Consider the following 18,523-nt stretch of genomic DNA (forward strand, 5'->3'; position numbering starts at 1 on the left):
GGGACGACCATTATCTGCTGTTACCTAGAGGAACTCCTTTTATAATTGAAAAATGTATTAAAAATTATTTTTGGAATTTCTAATTAGTTGAGTTGAGCCACTAATGCGCTCAGAATGTTTCAGAAACTTAAACTAGTAACAGCCCCAAAAGAGGCCACCGCAGAGAAGTGTCTTTCCTGCCTTTCCCCTCTGCCACCACAGCTACAAGGTCAGGATGAAAAATTCTGTAGAAATTGAGGTTGGGCAACAAAGGCGGTGTCTGTCAATCCCTGGAGAGATGCCTCCTTCTAACAGTGCCCAGCCCTACTACATGGCTTAAGACTGGAAACCCTGCAATAAGTAGCTATATAGTGAGTATCTGTCCTTAGGGAAATGCACAGCTGGGAAAGGCAGAAGACAAAAGAAAGGAAAAGCAGACATTTGTGGCTGAGGCTGTTCTGTTCCTGCCTCTGGCATCTATTTCCAGCCCAGTCCTTGACAAGCCATTCAGCCAGCTATGGAAGTTTGTGGTTTCTAGATGCAAGCACATATTTTGCTTTCTGTCCAGTTTGGGGTATTCAGTGCTTTATTTATTTATTTTTACATGCAGCTGAAATGAAAGGGTTCTGTGGCAACACATTGTGTTTGGGGAAAAAAATTCTTCTTTTAATTATTTCTACAATCAGAGGGAAAACTAAATGCTGGAGAATTTGACAACACTTGCCTGACCATTTTGACTCTTTGTTGATGGAGAACAGAGGAGCTAATTCCTTCACATTCCTACAGGGAAAGATCAGAAGGGGTTTAGAGACGTAACAATTAATGCTGTGGAAAAGCCTACAGGAAAATTGCAGAGCATGGTAACTGCTGCAGGGCTGGGATGGGGTGCAGTAACTAACGGGTTAATTGGCTTGGGGGTGCAGGGAGAGGCAGAGGGCAGGGAAAGAGTGCTGGGCAGATGAGTCAGTCCCACGTGCCATTCATCCATCACTGTGCACAGAAAAACAGGAATGCTAGGGATGCCAGAAAAATGTGTTACTACTTAAAATCAGATGCACCAACTCTAACACACCGTAACATCTGAAGTGTTTTATCTCCATTTCCTCCAATGTTTTGTACCAGTATCTTCTTTCACTTCCCGGTTTAGGCAAACTTCTTTATTTCAGGAAACTATAATGACCTGCCTTCCTGCCCTGCTAGTAATTATCACAGCTGGAATCTGAAATCCTTTAGCACCAGCACGGCTTATTTTAGGTAAACCAGGAATTATTAGCTGACACCGCTGGTTTGCTGCTGTTCTGTGTAGGTGGGTGACCAGAGAGGTGATGGGAGATGTGGTAGTGATGCACAGCTTCAGTTTATCATGCAGAACCATGAGACATCAGACACAGCTGCTCTTCTGTTTGATGTTAAGTGGCTGGAACCATTCCCTGAGAAGAAATGTGGCAATTTTTCACTTTGCTGTAAAATAGGTGACAGGAAAATACCTCATCCCTGACAAGAGCAGAAGATGGTTAGAAGCAGAGCATGGTTAAGTTCTACTGCGCTTGAGAAAAGGGATGTTTTGCTCTGATTTGCACTTTGGATTTATCTGGATGGATTTCCACAGAGACAACAAACGGCATCTCCTTCCCCCTCTTCCGTTCCAGCTGAGGGAGTTAAACTGTGATGTGGTTTCACATGAGTTTTCCAAAATGATGTTCATATGCCATTTTATGGAACAGTATGACTAATTAGTGCAAGCACTTGGTGTGCTACAAACAATTGGTTGTTTTTAGACCATGTGTTGTGGCTATGTTTTACTGCAGTCCAAAACAACTGGAGTTTAAGAAAACCTGGAGGGTTTGATTGGAAAATGTGGCTCAGCTTAACTCTGCAACATTTGGGATGGGAGTGGATGAGGCCACACAGCATGGAGCAGACAAACCACGGGGAAAATCAAATAAGCAGACAGCGTTGAGCCCTTGTAGCAAGGCCACATGATTCCTTGCTCTCGTGTCTACATGCTGTCAGTGGGCGAGGACACCGGCACAATGGCAGGAGGAATGCTTTGATATATAAATCCCAAAGTGATGCAAAGCCAGTTCCTCAGCTGCTTCAGCTGATGTAATGCATTGTTTTCGCCGAAGCCGTCCTGATTTTGTCTGGCTGAAGGACTAACTAGTTCAGACTATTTTTTTTGACAGATGTAGAGGCTGTATTCCCAAATTAAATATGTATATTGATCTCTTGCCTGCCTTCCACCCAGGCTCTGGGAAGAAAAGGCAGGGGTATGCAGGTCTTGTCACTGTAATACCCAAGCATCCCACAGTCTGGAATGGATTTTATCCCCATAGGACTTGAGGTAGGAAATGGTGAGTGGGTTTAGGCTAGGTGGAAGAGATGTGTGATGTATTTTTAGAAGGTTCTTCTGAAAACAGCCCCGGGCTCTCTTAAAACTTAGCTTTTTTTACACAGCAAGAGGGGAAGCCAAAGGACGAGAAACAGCCAGATTTTACAGCTCGCTGTGGTGCTGTGGCAGGCTGGGAGTAGCAGATAGGAGCACAGATAGCAAACGGCAGACCATAACAGGCCGTCTTTGTGAGCCAGGCATGGCAATCGGTTGCTATTCAACAGCCTGGGATAGGTTTGGCTCCCTGCAACTACAGCTGCTGTGGAGCTGGCTTCGCTTTGCTTTGTGCTGAAACAGTCTGAGCTGTGGCGTGCCTGCTGCTAATTAGATTAGGTCCACAGAGGCTGCGTTGAGCGAGTGCCCATTTTTAGCCCAAGATGGGCAGTTTTGAGTAAGCTTGGTGACAGATCGCAAATTGCAGGTAAGTTCCCTGCCTGGCAGAGTAATGGAGAGCTTGCATGTGTTGGTCTGGTGAAGGCTGGCTTACATCCTCCAAACAGGAGGATCAGTGGGGCCAGGACAATCTCTCTGGGGCTGTTGCAGTGTCAGCTGTGATGGATATTCATGTCCCAAGTTTTGTGGCAGGGTGGAGAGCCCGCAGTGTTTGGGCTAGTGCTCGTTAAGGCAGGCAGACTCTCAGTTTAGTGCTTACCACAGACAACATACTTCACCCCAGCTACCCAAAACGTGCTTTTGGATGCATGTCCAGAACTTTAGCAAGAAACCTCTGATTTCCAGACTACAATTATATACAGCCTGTTTAGCTGTATGCTTTTGTGCTAACTTGGCTCTAAGCTTTACATAGCATCATCCCCATGCCTTTTCTCCAAAGTAGCTTATAGAAAAGAGATGCAGTTGTTCTGCCTTTGGCTAGACAAGCCAACCCCTTCTCATTTCAGGGAAGGTCCTCCTGCTGCTTATCCTAGGAGTTTTCTCTCTACAGCCATGCAAGTTTGAGTTCTTCATGTGGAAAAGCAGACTTGCAGGCATCATTTTAGGTAAGGTCTTGTGGATGATTGTGCAATGGTATAAATATTTGCATTGGTAGACCCTTACCTGAAGTGCTCTAACACTGAATGTAATTCTTTGGTGTTTGCATTTTGATGGTGGCACACAACCAACCTGTGACCGGTTTATCACTCCAAAACTTCCTCTTCTTCCATAGTTTACAGTGGATGAGATCATGAATTTAGTCATTGATGTGCTATTTGCTGTCTGCTTGATCTAATGCCACCTGTTTCTCAAGTCCTTAACCTGTTCCCATTCTTGTATGACTTTATCCTCCTTTATTGGTGATGCTTCATAACACTGTGTCATCAGCATATTTCATTAGTGCTGTCCTACTTGTGTCAGGGCGCTAATGAAAATATTAAATGAAATCAACCCCAAGCTTAACGTTTGAAAAACTCCCTCCAAAGGAAGATTCTTCCCCAACCTTGAAAGGGGAGACCTCAAGACCCCCGAAGTGGCATCTTCAGTGACCTGTGAAAAATTTAGAGATGAAAAACTGTCTTTCATGACATGCCAAGGTGACTAGAGGAGGCCAATAAGTCACTGAGGGGTTTTGGCAAGATGAAGACAACAAATAAGCCCTCTTCAGAAAAAAAACCCACATCTTTGATACAGCAAATAAGTTGCTGTTGGTAAAAAGGGAACAAGATAATTATCTGCTGCTGTTGTGGGATATTTTTTTTTTCCCACCCCTCCTAAATCTTGGCTTGGAAGCCTATCACTTTATGGACTGTATTCTTTTCGGTCAACCCAAGCTCATAGATCTCTTTTCTGGACCACCTGGGAAGGTAGTTATCAGTTACGGCTTTGCTGTGGTAAGTCGCTGTGAAACTACAAGCCCCAGGCTAGACACAAGGAAGCTAAGCAAGGGTCCCAGCGTGCCAGAGCTCTGCTGATGCAAATAGCGACTCCGCTGACTTGAAGACATGAAGCAACAGTAATGAATCTCATTCGGACAAAATCTGCATGGACACTACCAGTCTCCTGAGTCCCGTCTTGACACTGCTCAAATGTGGCAACAACATCTGAAAGCTTTTCCCACGAGGTCTGATTTGCTGAAGAGGATCATCCTGGGCTCTTTAGGAGGTCTAATAAAGTACAAGCCCTTTAGTTGCACCAGTGATTTTCTCTGCAGTATTCCAGTGCCAGCACATACTTGTCTGTGATGTAATTTTTTTCCATTAATAAATCCACAGACCCTGCTGGATAGCATTGCTGTTATGTTTGCAAAATGTTACAATGCTAATGGAGCTCTGCTTGTTCCACCTATCTTAACAATAAGAAATATTGGCCCCCTAAGTGTAGATATTCTAAGGTATTTAAGCATTCCACTCTCCTTGGACTAATGGACATCTTGTTAAATCTGTCAGACTTCATTTCTCATATAGCAGATGCCGTGATCTTGTGGTGGAGCAGAGAGGTGCCCTTGTGTTTTCTTTTAACACCGTCAGCTAGCCACTGGATTTGCCTATCCCAGGGCTTGCCGCTAATAGAGATGTAATCATATTTTGCTGCACAGAATATAAAACCATCCTTTCTACTATGTAAAAGTGGTCTGTTGAGTACATCAGCAGCAGTTTTAACAGCTGATGACGTGTTCTGATTCTCAGGAGTGAGGTTTTACAGGACAGTTTGGTTTAAGAGCAGCACAGAGGGAAAATTGTATATTTGGGGTGTGCTCTGCATCAAATGGCCTCCTTGTACACAGGATATTGGAGAATGAGGTACGTACTACGCTCTTAAAATAGAGCCCTTTGAAACTGGCACGGGACACTCAGTCTTGTCCGAGTATCATTAATCACAGTTATGACTCTAAGACAAAACGAGCCTCAACTTCATGTTGCTTCTTAAAATAAGAAATGTACATTTCAGTATTTCATTTTCAGCTGCAGTCACTGCACTTCATAGCATAGCCAAAACTAACGTGTTTGAATCATTATTTCATATTTATTTGGACAAATTCTGTATGTATAGTATTTTTACAACAAGATGGCTTATTTTGACTATATTACAAGAAAAAAATTACTGTATGTGTCTGGAATGCAAGAAGAAAGAAGAATTTCTGACACTGCAGCGCATGTTCAATGTGTGATTTGAAATCTGACTGAGTCACCCAATAGATTCTTCTCTTCCAATCTCTCTGCTTTATTTTTTAAATTTCTTTCTCTCTTTTTCACAAAGCCCTCTCAACAGTAGGTTTTCAGATATAAACCTGTCTAGCACAAGCCTCAGTTTGGCCGTAAGGGCAAGCCTCTGTAAGGCTTTCAGCCAGTAAGGCAAACAGCACTGATGCAAATCTTACTGCACCACTGAACTGGAAATTCCTTGCATGGATACAGTGATGCAGCTGCACAGGTGGCTGAAATCCCTGGGCAACATGGACCTAAAAATAAGGCACTGCCCCGCCTCTTTAGCCAGAATTCCTCAAAGGGCAGGGGCAAATACAAGGATAAGGGCTCAGTGAACAAGTTACGCAGAGCCTGAAAGGATGATAGCGCTAAGCCACATCTTGGGGAGGTGAGGTTGGAATTGTGGTGACTGAAGAAGGGAAGCATGCAGGATACCTAGGAATGCCAGACACAGCAAGGTTCTGCCTTCATAGCAGGGTCAGAGCTCACTTTTAAGGCCCCTGTGCTGCCTTGCAGAGCAGGGGCTTTTTTTTCCACTTGTGTGAGCTCAGAGTAAGCTTGATGCCAAATCTCAGGATGTGACCTGTTTTTAATGCCCAAGTAAGGTGGGGAACTCATCTATCAGCTTCTGCTGACAAAATAATAATTTGTTTCTTGTAAAGAGAAACAGTCCCAGGCATAAGAGGCAATATCAATGCAATACCACTACCCAGTCATCAGAAGAGCCATGGTTCCCAAAACAGCTGTAACATGAGTGGTGAGTGCATGCACAGCCCAGATGCTGTCTGAAAATAAAACAGAGTATTTGGCTGCTCTAAGAACGTCGTAGACCTTGAACAAGAGCTGGAGTGATGGCAGAGTGAAGGGGAGGGTGGGCTTCGAGTTTCCTCTTGAAAGTGATGCTAAACAGGAGAAAACATAAAAAATTGAGGGATTCCTCTTCAGGCTGCAGATCCCAGGGCTGTGAGGAGGGGACCTGCCTGTCAGGGTGGCTGATCAGGAAGACTTCATTAGGAACTCTCCATTGCTCATCTACTCTGAAGTCAACGGTTGCACCTCCAAGGTCTGTGTGGTCTCGTGCCGCGTTCGGACACGTGTGGTGCTGGGTGCTGTGCAGGCACCATGCTGCAGGGGAGCAGAGGGCGATCACACACAGACAGTTGCTTCAGCACAGGCACTGGCTATAAATAGGCACCTTGATATCACTCATATAAAAAGCAACACGTGAGAATTAAATAGTTTCTGAAGAACAAGTACCAGCCTGGGACTGATAGAGGGCATCTGTACCCTCTTGGGGAAAGGGATTCTGCTAAAACTAGGTTTTTTTCTTTTCCTAATATAGCTACCCATTGCTTTATGCTCTGATACATGCCCTGGTGGGAAGGGATGATATATTAGACTGCTTTTCACAGTTTTGAATTTGAGGATGACCCAAATCTTGGTTGTTGTACATGAAAACTGCCAGATTAACGTTGGGCTGACCCGAACTGGCAGGCATTGTCTTTTACCTTTATCAAGTTTGAATCCATGATAAAATTAAGTCGTAAAGATTAAATACAGCTTGCTGGTCTTTGGCAGTAAGGGTGTGGGTGGGTTTTGCAGCCCTTTTTTCTGTCAGACAACTGTGTAACCTGCTCGGTGTCCTCAGCTTGATAGACTTACAATTTGTATTTGAGGAATTATTGTGAGAATTGAAGTACCAGGGCTGTGGCAGGAATGTCAGAGAATACATGCTCCTTGTCAATGTGAATTAATTGAGCACTGATGTAGTTGACACCAGAATTAATCACGTCCACTTACACTTAACATGAAAATTAATGGTTGAGGGGATCCCACGGGGCTAAGAAGCGGGTGAGGATTCGGGGCAGGAGACAGGTTTCTGGCCCACTCCCTCCGTCTTTGTGGCAGAGAAACCGCCCAGGTTCACAGCTAGTGAGGATGTGACGTCCGTTTCCCCGATTTCAGGGAAATTTTCTTCAGCTTTGTGGACAAGAGGCCTCGGGAGGGGACGTCGCCGGAGGGCTGCGAAAACCGGGGAGCCCGGGGCTGTGCCCGGCCAGGGGCGCGGGTGCCGCGGGGAGGGTGTCCCCAGCGCGGCGGCGGGGCTGCCCACGGCTGAGGGGGCTGCTGCGGAGGAAGGGATGCGAGGGGATCGGGCGAGCCGCCCTCCCCTGCCCGCATCCCGCTTTCGGGGGGTGGGTTAGTGAGGGGCGTGAGGCGGCGCCCGTCCCCTCAGAGCGGGGGGGTGGGCGGCGGCGCATGCGCGTGGCGGGGGGCGGTGACGGCCGGGCTCTTCACGCCGGCGCCGGCGAGGGGCAGAGGCGGCGGCGGGAGGGCCGGGAGCGGCGGTGGAGCGGGTCCGCCATGGGGACGCAGGGGGCCGGGCGAAAGCGGCTGCCGAACCGGGAGCGCCTGACGGCGGAGGACGATGCGCTCAACCAGATCGCCCGCGAGGTGAGCGGCGGGCGGCGAAAACCCTCTTTCCCCTTTCTCCCTCCTTCCCCCCCCCCCCGCCCTTTCCCGGGCTCCCCCAGCCGCCGCGCACGCGCCCCCAGGCAACGGGCACGACGGCGATTCAAGGGCAGGTTGATGAAACGCGAAATAAAAATCGCATTCATCTCAGCGGTGTCGGCCTCTTCTGTGATGCCAGGGCACCGCTTAAGTCTGAAGCACTTACAAGTGTTTATCCGTGAGGAAAACGGCGTACAGTGCCAGCCGTACAGGGCAGAAATTCCTCCCCACTCCAGCCCCTCACTGAGGGGAAATTAATTGTCTGCTGCTGCTGAGGTTGGTGTTAAGGTCTGAGAACCAATAAATAGGCCACTCGGGTTTTTTATGGATGTGGATAAATGAAAAAATGTAAACCAGCAGACTGCGAGGTGATGCTATGTGTAGGCACAAGTGTACAATCTAACTTGGAAACTGGCTTATATTTATATTTAATGAGTTCGGCTTGCTGCTCACTAGACACTACATTGTGCTTCATCTGACTTTAAACAGTTAAAACCAGGCAATGGCTGTTTTCTTTCTACCTCCTCATTCTTACTTGTTGCATACAGTTGCATTGGTTCAGTGGTGAATAGGATGACATGAATTTGGTTATTACATTTTCTTAAGTTGATACAGGTTGTTCTGCATCCTTCTTCCTACAGTCTTCCAATGGGGGAGATGGGCAACCCCAACCTGAGATCGGGATAAGCGTCGGTGGGGTTGTTCTTCACAGTGTCTAAGCTGATCTGATGCTGGCTGCTGCTGACGGTGTCCATCCTCCTTCCCAAGGATTGGTTATGTGTGTCTCCTCCCTGCCTCATGTTGGTCTGATCCCAAGATGGGTTACAAGACAAATCGCTCTTCTACAAGAGATTTAAGTCTCTCTCGGTTTCCTTTCCTGAATCACAGCTGGAGGAGGATCAGATGAATGCTAATGTGCAGCTTATTTTTGGTGGCAACTTGCTGTTAGATGGAGTTAGCTGTAACATCACTGATGGCAGCCGTGACATGGGAAGCCTTTACTGTTCTTGTGTACCATTTTGAAGTGGTTTGTAGCATCTTTGGAATACATGCAGTAGACTAATTTCTCTGTGAGTGATTCGCATAGTGTGTTTCCAGAAGTCAGATTTCTGTTACAGTATGATGAGAAGTTAGTAAAGTTCCTAGGGATGGAGTTTGAGGTAGGAGGACAAGAATGTCTCATGTCCTGGACAGAAGATAGCAAGTAAGAGTGATTGTGCTGTCTATTAGAGTTTGAGTCATGATAACATCCTAGGAATTGCTTTGGGATGAGGGTTTAAATTCCACAACTGTGTCCTGCCTGTGCTGTCATTTGATCAAGGAAAACATCAGTCTGTAACAGGGGGCCTAGGTTGTCCTTCTCTGTTGCATATTTCTCTCCTGCTTTCACTTTTATGTCGCTTATATACTGCTTTTCACTGTATTGTGCAGTGGTTTGAGGCCTCAAATATTGTGTTGTTTTGTGGTGGTGTGGTGGGTTTTTGTTTTGTTTTGTTGTTTGTTTGTTTTGTTTTCTTCTGGGGATTGCTTAAAGGACAACCCCATTTGGTCAAAAAGCCCAACACAAGCATGTCTTTTATCTTTTCCCTTGAGTGCTAAAACTGTGAACTGCCAAGTTCAGGGTTCAGCATTTTCCCATATTATTTTAACTCTTTGCATTACTCTGTCTTGGGTTTTATGCCCTTATAATTGTTTTGTTGTTTAACTGCCTGTTTTCCACACAAGGGATCCCAGATGAATCCTTCTGTATGATCTTAAGAACTCTTAAAAATGTAAAGTAAGCCTTTTGTCTCCTCCTAATAAAGATACTGAGAGCCTTCATGTTAAGAAGGATACAAGGGTTACTGAGATTTTGGCTCTTCCAGCCTTCCTCACAGGTGTTTAGGCAAAGCTGAGACATAGACATGTTGCGTTTGTGCATAGATTTTCACACTTCTCTTTCCTTTGGTCTTCCTTTGTTATCCAGAAGCCACAGGTGCTTGCAAGTTATTAGCAGATTCTAGAATCTCATTTTGCCGTGCTCAGATGGGAGCCTAAAAGAGCATCCAAACCAGATTTATTCATAGAGGTACTTTTACCTTGGGATCTCTGGGAGTAAGTTGAAATGTGTGCATCTTCTCTCCTTTTGGTTTTCCTCCAAAATGATTGTGCTGCTTTGACACTTTCCAGTTTTATTTTGTAATTGTGAGAAGACCTTGAAAAATCAACAGTTATTGCTATGCTATGTGCTTGTATGGGGACACATTAAGACTTGTAAAAACCCTCTTAAACTCCTCTAATTTGAAGCATAATTTTTTTTTTGAATTTGCAACCAGGATGTCTTGCTGTGTACATGCAGTCTTGCGTAGATCAAAAGAGAGCCTTGCTCAGTGAAGAAGGCAGTCCTCACCCCCGTGGGATGCGAGAATGGTCTTGAGAGGAAGTAACTAAGCAAGCGGAAGGAAATGGTAAAAGTGAAGCATATTGTAGTAATAGGGGTTTAGTAATAGTATTAGTCATGTTAAGCAGTAGTAGTAAGTTTTAATGTTTGAGGCAATTTCTGAGCTAGATCAGCTGCAAGTAGTTTATCCTCTTATCTAGACCTGTTTAGAGTGGAGGTAGAAGATACAGTTACTGTAAATCTTCTTGCCCATCAGGGAAGAGTGGTACCGTACCACTAAATCTGGCTGTTGAGTTTACTTGCATTGTAATTAAATGGATGGCAAATATATAAATACAGTTAACATAAGAACATGGTCTTCTGAACTTCTAATGGAGATAGATGAGTGCCACTCGGGATTTGCTGTATGCGCACCTAGCTTGTATTGCTGAGGTTATTTTTTTTTCTGGGTGTCAGCTCTTACAGATGAAAGCAAAGCTGATCAATGATAGGCTTCTCCACTTTCAGACTCATGTTGATGCCAGTAGATTATTCTGTGTTTAGGTCAACGGAAACTTTGGGGCTATTTTATTCCTCTCTGTGGATACATGCCAGCAGTGTTTGCAAAATCCAGCATTTTGATACTCCTTGAGGTCTGTGCCAGCACAGCCAGCAGTAGTTGCACACATATACTGTCCAGTCACCTGTCCGTTCTCTTGGGCTGGTGTATGTGTGATTTGGGTATGCAGAGTCCTAGGCTGCTGAACCTTACAGGAGCTGGCTTCCTGCTTTTTTTCCTGCTTGACTTAGATGGGTTTGATGTGATAACTTGAGACATTGTTTCTAGGGAAATATTTTTTTTTTCCCTACCTTCCACTGTGCTCTTTGCTAGCTACAGCAATAGTTCAGTGTTACATGAGCAGAAAGAATTTTGCAAATCCAGCAAGGAGCTGCCATCTGTGTAAAGGACATATTTCTCTTATAGGCAAATAATATTAGTTACTGGTTTTTATTTTCTTGAATGAGGAAGAGCAAGGTCAAGGTAAATTTCTTGTTTTTATTAGGAAAGTCATTTACACCTTGTTTTGCTAATGTTCTGCAAACAGATGTATGTTATACTGCTCAGAAAAACAATCCTGCCTTGTGTCATCTCTGTGCTAGAAATCTTCTCCTTTTCATCCAGCAATTTACGGAGTGGAACTCTTTAGCTAGTAATTAATTTGAAGTTAGTAATTTAAGCAACATAACATCACTTTCTTTAATAGTAGAAATAAAGTTATGAGGGTTGCTTCTTCACTCTTTGTACACTGTATGTCACTTTCAAAGTTTCAAGAACTGTCACCTACATACTTATATGTACATAATTATTATTTTTTTAAATAGCTGGCGTGATCAGTTTATGGACTGTAAATTTGATTGTTTCACTGAAGCTTTTGGTTGGAGCATTGACTTGCATTCTCAGTGATTCAAAAATGGGGATGTTACGTTCCTGTGATGGAGCAGAAAGTGTAGCTGTAGAAATAGCTCAAAATGCAGGTGAAATGAGCCAGCCAGCTTTACTGGTTATGGTAAGAAGGCGCTAAGTAACTTCAAAAGCCTAAATTTGAGTTTTAGGACTAGTGAAGAGATACTATGATCATTGTATGCAGAATCTAAAGGCCTGGTTTATGAATTGAGGGGATAATTTGCGGGAGAATTCTCTGGTTTATACAACAGTTTGGGTGACCTGCATAAATAGAGATGGAAACAACTTGGTAAAAGTCGAAGCTAAACCAAGCAGAATGGATATTTATATATGGGAACACAAGCCACGCTAACTTTATTGAACTGTTGTGCAAACAAGCACATTTAAAGCAGCGTATTCCCTAAGGATATACTAGGTAATGCTCGTGTAAGGTCTGTGTGCCTCATTAGTATAGTGGTGGAACTTTTTTGAGCAGTACTTGGCATTAGAGATGCATAAAGACTTTTGTAAGCCAGATAAATATTCCAAGAGAAGACCTTGGAAAGGGTCTGTTTTGTGTAGCACCAGTTACTTGTACTTGACTTATTTTTTTCATTTCATTACTTTCTGTTTTTGTGAGTGTTAACATATCAGCCCCCAAAAAAAAAATGATCTGAAAAAGCATGCCTGGCTGTAGGTCTTTCTTCTAGAATAGAAAGTTATGAAAGCAAAGGATGCTCATGGAGGGCTTGACTCAGCCTGGTTGACCTAAATATAGGAAGGAAGGAGGACTCTGTAGGCAATCCTTGCAAGTAGGGTGTGGAGAATTGTTCCAAAATTGAGATGATTTTATGTAGCAAATGTGCTCTTCTTCACTGAAGGCTCCTTTTCCCCTAATGTTTTTACGTCTATGTATCCAACAAATGGCATTGGCATCACTTGTAATCTTTCCCAAAGGAAATGTGTGAAGGAGCAGCTTTGGATGGTTTAAGAAGATTTTTGTCTTGCTTAAGACCCATCTCATTTTAGTTAAATGGGTGATTGTAGCCTGTCTCTCAATGCACAATCTGCCTCACAGTATGCCTTTTGCAACTCTAATTAATTAGTTGCCTGTTTTTGTGTTCATGCCTGGTCTGAGTCTGCTTCAGCTGTTCTCTTGTTGTCCGAGGAAACAGCTGTTTAGGAACTGTGATTCTTATTTCAGTCAAGCAAGAGACTGCTGTTAGGATTAACAACATGGGAAGCCCAGCTTTTTTATTTGCAAGTCCAGATGCTGAGCTTGTCTGCAGGATATAATACTAAGCATTACCTCATCTAGAAGGATGTTTTTCCAGGGCTGTTGCTGAATAAAGTTGGAGCTCAAGTGTACTTGCAAGGCTTTCAACACTGTTCAGGTTTTTTTTTCCCATCCTTTTGTTGTAAGGAGCATAATCCACGTAGCATGTTGGGCTTGTGAAACAAGGTATTTGTCCCTCCTATCAAGTCAGCAGGTTGCCAGGAGCAGTGAATCTGTCTAGCTAGACTAAGCACTTGTAGGCAAACCTTAAAATAGCAGTTCTGAAATATCAGCTGTTGTCTTGCTTGTGTTGAAATATGTTTTGGGGGAGAAGTTGCCCATTGGAATGGGGGAGGGGAGGGAGAAGTAGAAGCCATACTTTCCTTCAGATAGTTGTAAGGTGGCTTTGAGACCATGGTTTGTTTTGTTTGTTTGTTTTTGGTTGTGTTGGTTTTTTGTCCTTTAAATACCAGAGATGCTCCCAAGAAGGGAAAGTGTATGGTCATTTCATCATGGAGCTTTCTCTGCTTCTGGTCTTATCTGGTGCTCTTGCTTATCACCCTGAATCTACTAGAGATGAATAGCTGGCCTTGCACATAGTAGAAAAATAGCTGATGTTTGGGCTTTCGTCACAAAGTAAAGATGAGGGAAGTGCTTAAGGACTTTTTATGGGAAGACATCTATAACCATCTACTCCCAAGACACTCTCCTTTTCTTTTACCTTATTTCAGTTAGGGAACAAGAAGTAGAACTTCCCCAGCTAAAGCTGGAAAAATAACCGGTATGTGCATTGAAATGAGACTATTACATCAGGCAAAAATATATTTCAGAAGCATCCATATGAGTAGGCTTGGTCTTCAGTCTTGCAAGTTAGTGTTGGCCAATTCCTGGTGAATGTGGTTTTCATACCATGGGTAGCTGAGATGACTTCTTGTGGCAGAGATCACTGTGGTTCAAGGGTACTGTGACTGCTAGATTCCAGCCTAGCATCTTTGCCTGTAATTTCATTTTAAACTCTTAAAAGTAAGATGCTGTAAGGTAAACTGCTGCTGTTGAAGAGCTGCTGTATGCTGCTTCATCCTCTGCCCTGTGAGTAGTGTAACCTCTTCCAGGAGAATGACACTAGTGGCTGGGGACAGTAATCTCTTAAACTGAGTAGTCTGATGTGCTGGAGCTCATTTGCAGGTACTTTTATATGTTTTGAGGGTGGAGAACCACCAGCGTTGCTGGTATGTAGCAAGAAATGTAAGGCAACTCTCAAAGGCCTGGATGTAGAAGCTTTAACTGTGTTGAAATTAAAGCTTGGTGTGGCATAATAAATACTAAATTAGGCAATACTTCACTGGTAGGAATTTCAAATTTTTGATTACCTGGGAGGAGCTGATCTAATTGCCATGCAGTCTTTGCAGTGTGTAAATGACTTCAGGTAGGTGAATGACCATGTGACATAATTTTCTGTTATGAAAATGTGGAAGTTCTGGTCAGGCTGCTAAAAACTACTGGTTTCTGGAGGCTACAGAGAGGGTACAGAAGTCATGTATTCAGAGGCTGGGAAAAAGCACAGGAGTAATACTTTCACATTGGCAGGAATGTGCCATAACCCTGACCACTGTACTAGTTTGACAACTGTTCTTACTTAAGAGTACTCACTGGTTAGACCTCAGCACCAAAGACATTTCCTATGTATATTTGGATGGATTTCTAATTCTGCCTTTAAACAAACTTAACTAAGCGGCATGAAGTGTGGAGGGCAGAGTGAAGGACGAGGCTTGGGAAGTATTTCCTGATGAGCAGAGCTACGAGCAGTTTTATGGCCTAACCAGCTGAGAGTTTTGGACATTGAGAGAGGGGAAGGCGCAAGCGAACTCTAACACTTTACCCAAAGCTGAGGGAGGGTTGCTTGTTTGGGGATGTGGATGTATGCCTAAACCAAAAACTGGGCAGAAGGGGATGTATCCTTGGCTAAACAAAGCAGTGTCTCCCCAAGATGGACTTGACTTGCGCTGCAGCATCTAGCCTGCAGTCCTGTTCTATGTTCCTTCATCCCCTCAATGTTTTGTGTTTTCCTGTGAGTGAATTTGCGATACAGTGTGTGCTACTTTAGGGTGTGGAATTCTAAAGCTGGGGTGTTTTGTCTTCAAATCCTTTGAAAAATGTTTGATTTTATTGTCAGACATAAAAATTTGGAAGTTTTAACAAAACTAGCTATTTCTGGGTTAAGGAAGGATGGATGTTTTGGGTATTGAGTATAATTGCACACAAAGAGCACAACTCTGGTCTAAAACTGAGTGACTAATTCTGACTTGGAAGCTCCACTCAATAGATTGAAATAACTTTTGTTAATTTAGGGACTTAAGATACTGTTTGGTGCCAAAAAAATGAGTGTCTGAGCTAATTGCTCATTAAAAATTTCTGACCTAGAACTGGAAAGTTGATTGCTTTGTGATGTACTTTCAGTAAAATATCCTGGGTGAGAACTGAAAAGAGGTGGATTTGTTCAGTCGCATCTTCTGTGCCCTTCTATGTGCCTGCAGCCTGGGAGGCAGCAGCTTGGCATGGGCTGTGGTTTTATCCACCTAAATACTGCTGCAGTATTGAAGAGTTGAGCTGGAGATGGCGAACAGCGAAAGTGATCTGATAGTGCCAAATCCCAGCTATGTCCTAGTCTCAGATGTGGTGAGGAAGCGTCTTTATTTCCTATTGCTTCTAGCTCCTTGCTGGTTCATCACTGCTCTTTTTCACAGCTCTTTTCTCCTTCCGACATGCTGCATTTGTGTGCAAGATGAGAGTTTCCTTTGTGATACAGCTTAATCCTGACACTATACTTGCAAAAACACTGGATGCCTTCTAGTTCTTTGATGCTTCATGAGCTCCTGTGCTCTTTGAGAAAATATTTAGATTTTATTTTTGTATTATATGTTGCTGTACAAGAAATTGGAGCTTTTGGTAAACCAAAATTGCCAGGTGCATCGCCACTGCTGTGTTCCTATTTTTAATATCTGGTAATTTGGTAGGGCAGTGCTTGTTATCACTGGCACATGAAGAAATGCAAAAACAATAGTTAAGTTCCAGTGCACCAATTTTCTTTCCTCTTAGCTGTCAGAAGGTTTATGTGAATGAGAGTGGACTATTCAACTTGTATTCGAATTTCTACCAAAGAAACAAGCAAGATGATATCTTCAACTGCTTCTGGGTTCCTCAAAAATAGATTCTCAGAGTTGGGTTTTTCCTACCATAACATCATTAATTTCAGTTTTTAGATGTAATTAGTATCAGATTGATTTATCTTTCCCTGAACAGAATAGCTTACTGGAACAGAGTTTCCACAAAAGCAGTTTGAGTGTTTACTGGTTTAAATGGTTGGTCAGTGACTTGTGTTTTACTATTGCCTGCAATGAAGTGATGATGCCTATGTTCCAAGTGGTCCCACTGGTGACTCTTTGCAGACTGTTCTCGCAGTCCCACAGATGCCTCGAGCACAGAGCTCTGCACAGACAGGGAACATAAAGGAATAATGTTTCTTCCCTCTTGGTCTCTGCTTTTGCATATCTTGTGACCTTTCCCTTCGCCAGTATCTGATTTAAATTTAATTTTTTTTTCTTTGCCTTCCTCTTTTGAGTACTTCCTATGTCCCAAAATATCCTTTCTCTAATCCCACATTTGAATACCAAATTTAGTTGAGTCTGTCTCTTCTGTCTTCTTTTGCCAGCCTCTTCCAGTACACATAAACAGAATACAGGAGTATCTGGCACACTAAAAGCTGGGTCAGGTTTTTAAACTTGTTCCCTCAGGTCAGATGGATTTCAGGCATCCCCACTTGGGTCTTCTAATTATGGAGCATTTATCAGCTAACATACTAGGATGACAGGAGAGCAAGGAAACGCTCTTGGTGCACTTCACATGCAGAAAAATCCCTGGGCTCCCATCTCCTGTTGGACTCTTGTAGCTTCACGTTTTTTCCCTTTTAAAACACACATTGCTTTAGATTCAAATATTTCAGATATGGCTGTTTATACTGGTGCCAACGCACTACAATCTTCACATGGAAACGTAAAATCGTATTTGCTTTTGCTGACTATGAACAATAAAAGGTAACAGCCTCCTGTTTGTTTTTTTTTTTTCCATCTGTGCAATCACTTCTTGTTTCTCTCTGATTGCAAACTTGAAGTTCTTTCAAGTGAGTTGCTAGGAAAATAGTGGATATAACTTTACATGTTTTTAGAAAATAAGTCAGTCTAAATTTTAGTGGTCTCCAACCCTATTGCTTTGCTGCACAACTGTGCATTTCCCATAAGCTGTTTTCTTTAAAATGTCCATTCTTGTATATGAAATGTGTGTGTGCTGGTCTTGATTTTCTTCCTTTGCTGAATGTGTTACTGAGCTCTAAGAGGATTTACATTGACAAAATATGTTGAATCAACATCTGTTGAAAATTGCAGGGAGCTTTTGGGACATTTTTTGTGATCCCCAAGGGTCGTGCTATTCCATTGTCTGTTAAATATGAAATGTAAATCTGCCCTGATGTGAAATGAGTACATTCAAACAGTGATGTGACCTAACCTTTACATGAACTGTGGAGGAATCCAGGGGCTCTGGGAAATAATATGCTTGTGTGTGGATAAAAGGGATAATGTTGGTATATGTAGAGAATGTCAGTGTTTTATTTATAGAGGGTTACACAGTGGTTTTGGTAATATTTGTACATTCTTGTCTAATTACCCAGGGGAAAAAAAAATTATTATTTGGTGAGCTAGAGCAAGCAAAGAAAGTTTCTCTGTATGTGCTGGTGAAATGCTTTTGCATCATTGATGGAATACATATGTACTGTCAGACTTAAGAACAATTTTCAGGCTAGCAGAAGGGCATCTGATAACCCAGAACTTGTTGTCTAACCAAGCAATCTACAAATTTACCATTAAAAAATAAAGATCAGTGGGTTTGTAGTGAGCTATGCTCTTACGGCAATCTATCCTAATGTTTTTTTTTTGGGGGGGGGGATGTGCTCAACCTGTTTAATACAGAAACAAGCTTCTTGGAGAACTGCAGCATAACAAGTCTGCTTGTTCAGTCTTTCCACTATAAAATCAATACAATGTGCCAAAAAAAAAAAAATAGTGTAATATCTTGGATATAAGCTCTGTGAATACAGTGATCAGGTATAAAAACCTTATGTATAACATTTCTAGGACTGCTTGGTGCACCTCAGGAGCTGGTAGTAAACCTTAAGGGAACTGGGTTTTCATTATAATTTCCTCCAATAGAACGTGATTCTCGAAGGTCAGACTTTTTGCTGCTGGTTTATCCTATTCTCTCACTACTTGTTGTTACTTGCCATTTTTTGAATACGACTGTTCCTGACATTAAACTAATTGAATGACACAATTTGAATGTTAAATACACTGTCAGACTGAGGATAAAGTTA

The 18,523-nt window shown here is 43.0% G+C and overlaps 1 protein-coding gene across 14 annotated transcripts in view; it reads left to right on the plus strand.

The window, feature by feature from the left end:
* The first annotated feature begins 7,822 nt into the window (after positions 1 to 7,822).
* LRRFIP1 (LRR binding FLII interacting protein 1) overlaps positions 7,823 to 18,523 on the plus strand; it is a 116,544-nt gene continuing 105,843 nt past the window's right edge. For all 14 annotated transcript variants that reach the window (XM_075027888.1, XM_075027889.1, XM_075027869.1 and 11 more), the window contains exon 1: positions 7,823 to 7,965. In XM_075027888.1, coding sequence (XP_074883989.1) covers positions 7,876 to 7,965 — 90 coding nt within the window. In that variant the 5' untranslated portion in view covers positions 7,823 to 7,875. The remainder of the gene's footprint in view (positions 7,966 to 18,523) is intronic.

Source organism: Buteo buteo, chromosome 5 (assembly GCF_964188355.1).
Source record: "Buteo buteo chromosome 5, bButBut1.hap1.1, whole genome shotgun sequence".
In the NCBI taxonomy this organism is placed as follows: Eukaryota; Metazoa; Chordata; class Aves; order Accipitriformes; family Accipitridae; genus Buteo; species Buteo buteo.